Source organism: Austrofundulus limnaeus, unplaced genomic scaffold (genome assembly GCF_001266775.1).
Source record: "Austrofundulus limnaeus strain Quisiro unplaced genomic scaffold, Austrofundulus_limnaeus-1.0 Scaffold4, whole genome shotgun sequence".
Classification (NCBI taxonomy): Eukaryota; Metazoa; Chordata; class Actinopteri; order Cyprinodontiformes; family Rivulidae; genus Austrofundulus; species Austrofundulus limnaeus.
The window spans coordinates 4,815,844-4,819,249 of record NW_013952406.1 but is presented as its reverse complement, the minus strand read 5'-3'; the positions used below and the strand labels follow the sequence as shown (position 1 = coordinate 4,819,249).

The 3,406-nt window shown below is 36.8% G+C and overlaps 1 protein-coding gene across 1 annotated transcript in view; it reads left to right on the top strand.

Moving 5' to 3' along the window:
* The first annotated feature begins 872 nt into the window (after positions 1–872).
* Positions 873–3,406, top strand: part of LOC106527077 (hemicentin-1) — a 28,724-nt gene continuing 26,190 nt past the window's right edge. Inside the window, exons 1-3 of the mRNA XM_014021843.1 lie at positions 873–1,055; positions 2,337–2,600; positions 2,673–2,996. Of these exons, the coding sequence (XP_013877297.1) occupies positions 893–1,055; positions 2,337–2,600; positions 2,673–2,996 (751 nt within the window). The 5' untranslated portion in view covers positions 873–892. The remainder of the gene's footprint in view (positions 1,056–2,336; positions 2,601–2,672; positions 2,997–3,406) is intronic.

Below are 3,406 nucleotides of genomic sequence, written 5' to 3'. Positions count from 1 at the left end.
TATTAGAATTTTGGTTTTTCATTTTTTTACTGTAAGAGGTTTTTATTTAACAGAACTTTTGGACAAAAAAAATCGCAATATATCACAATATATCACCTTGCTTATAATATCGCAATATATCGGGATATTTTGTATCGTGACCCCTCTGTCATGATATGTATCGTATCGCCATATTCTTGCCAATACACAACCCTAAGCAGAATTAGATTTTTTTTCAAAGATTCTTTGTAAAGATGTACAAAAATATTTAAGGTATGAGGATTTTTTTTTTAGATTGATCAGAAACGACAGAAACGTAAAATGTCAAAGGGTGAAGCGTTCGCCTGCCTGACTGCAAAATGACTCAAAACCCAGTGAGGTAGAATAAATAATGCAGCCTGTAGTGAGGTGTCATGGCTCCGCAGCATAAATTCAGCTGCACAGACCCAAACGGTACGAACTAAATCAGATTTATCTCTTGTAAATTCAGGCCTTATCGCTGATCGTTGCGGCTAAATTAGCCAGAAATCAAACAGCAGTCCAGACCTGACAGAATCACCTAATAACCTGATTATGTTCTCAGCTGTTCTTAGTACTGAACTTCTATGGTTTTAGGACTAACTCGCTGAGTCTTTGTAGACTTTTAACATTCATTAAAACAACTATTGTCAATTTACRGATATAATATTAGCTGCAATAAAACTACAAGCTTTTAAATGTGCCAAAAACAGAGCCCATTAAAACTGCCTGACAATGAGTCAGCCTCTCATGTCCTCCTTTACACACAAACCTCCTTCAGTTCATTGTGTGTGTGCGTGTGTGTGTGTGTGTGTGTGTGTGTTACTTAAAAGAGGCAGTGCATATTTCAGAGTGTACTGGCTCCACTTCCCGCCCTTCCAACATCATCCTTTGAATGCAATCCAGTGATTTCCAGCGCAGCCCCACAAGAGAAGGCGAGCGAAGCTGGATGGAAACCACAGAGGGAACATTGTTCACGTCAAGACAGAAAACTAATCCAATGACCGAGTGGAGGTTATTTCTTCAGCTCTTCATGGGGCTCGTTCTCATCGGAACAGGTGGGATTTTCTCACTTTTATTTAAGTATTTTAGCTGATGTGAAGTCTGTTTTTTTTGCTATACTTAGTTAGTCTTTTTCATTAACTAAAAAGATCTTTATCAAGTGAAAAGATTAATAAAACAAAAACAGAAAATAGTTTATTTTTTTCAGTAGTAAAACTATAGCAGTCCAAGTGGAAAACTTTGCTTTGAGAAGGAAGAAGACATGTGAGTAAAGATCATTTAGAGGTGAAAAAATGACACTAATTTGTATATAAACAACAGACATTTTTGTGAGTGTTATGAAATATTTTTAATCTCTTTGCTTAATTGTAGTTTTTAATAGACTGTGGAGAGAATAAAGTCAGATATTTGCAAACATGTGATTCCAGAAGCAAAAGAAAAAAAAAAGAAAAAAAAAAGAAAAAGAGGATGTTTTTCTTTCTTCCATTTGGTGTCAGTATAAGCAGGGTTGAGCCAGCGTGCTGCTGACAAAACAAGTGAACTTGTAAGGTCAATAGGCTATCTGACTGGGCAGCACTTCTGATTGTTTTGGACCAGAGCTTGGCACAAAAAAATGGTTTTTGGCAACAAGTCACTCAGTAGTTTATAGAGAGGTTTCATTGTGTGGGAAATAATGATAAAGTTCAGCAAAACATGTATGTTTTATGTGGCGTTTAATCAGTAAAATCATGTTTAACACACTTAACAATTCTCAACTTGTCAAATTTGCATTTCACAGAAACAATGTGGAATAAACTGAGATTAAAAGGTTTATCATTCCTTGAAGAAATGCATATCACTCAGCGACTTTTATGACTTTAATGCGTTTTGTCTACAGTTTCATCAAAAATTGTTTTGTGCTGAGAAGGAATGGAGTTATAATTGATCTGATCCAACTTTGTAAACGACTGCACAACTGTATGCAACACAGTGATATCTCACAAGATGTGTTTGTGCTAAATGTGTTGTGAATGACTCTCAGCTACTAGCACATTTGATCGCACTAACTGTAAAACTGACTTCATTGTTGCCATTTTTTGTGTTGGCCAAAGGTGATTAGCTGTGGTGGCCACCTTAAACACAATCCGTTTCAGAAACACATTAATTACCTTCTGAGTCAGTGAGAAAATCATTAAAATCCTTTCAGAAGTTCATGAAATGTTTTGCAAATGCGGCACACACACACCTGCTACATTACCTTCAGAGGTGGGTGATGAAAATGTGGAAAGCAAATGTAACAAAATGCTTCCCTTCTGTTAATTATGCAGATTTTAAAATGTAATTTTGCTTCCGTACAGCAGGTGCATCCTGTTCTTTAGAGCTGAGCCCCACCAGGGTGGTGGTGAAACATGGAGACCCAGCCTCAGCGACCTGCAACACATCAAACACTGACATTGAGGGATTAGGCTGGGAGGCTTCACAAGGTGGCATCGGCCTCACAAYGGTTACATCTCTAACATGGACAGTCCAAAATGTAACGGAGTGGGGCATAAATCCTATGTGTTTTGCCCTCAATAAGGATGGACACCAGTGTGATGAGAGCCTAAAACTTATTATTTATAGTAAGTCTAGCTGACTTGCACAAATCAAACTAATAAGTGAACTATGCTCGCTAATCCGTTTCTGTCCTCCAGCCTTTCCAGAATCCATCAGCCTCAGCTCCAGCAGTACATCAGAGATGACAGAAGGGATAGAATATGACTTGGCATGTGATATTTTTCACATCGCACCAGTTAAAAATCTCACTGTGAGGTGGTACAAAGGGGACACCGTCATCAGTCAAACAAACTTTGATCAGGTCACGACGGAACCGCAAAATTTGTCACCTGTTCATCATTTTATTCCGACAAGAAATGACAGCAATTCCACTTTAAGATGTGAGGCACACATGGACTTGGGACCAGAGGGACCTCTACTTTCTGTATCTTCACAAGAGTATTATATTACAGAAGTTAAGTGTGAGTATATCATTACATTTGTCTTATTTGTTCCACTTCATAAGTTCTATTCAGAGGTCTAAAATAACTAAGTAAAATTACATGAACAGAAAATGACTTTGTTAAAAAATAAATTTCACCGATGAGAAAACTACTCAAGTAAAAGTCATAAAACTGTTCACAGAAATTGGGAAAGTAAAAGTAAAAGTACTTTTACACACTCTCTAAGAAATAAACCATTGAATTTATTGAACCAAACTGGTTCCACTAAGCCAGGTTGAGTAAATTGAGCAATAAATATATATTCTTTGCTCATTGTACTCAACTAGGCTTAATGGAGCCAGTTGACATGATTTTCTTGAGTAAATTCAACACTTCGTTTTTTTTTTTTTTTTTTTTTACACACTCTCCAAGAATTAAACTGTTGAATT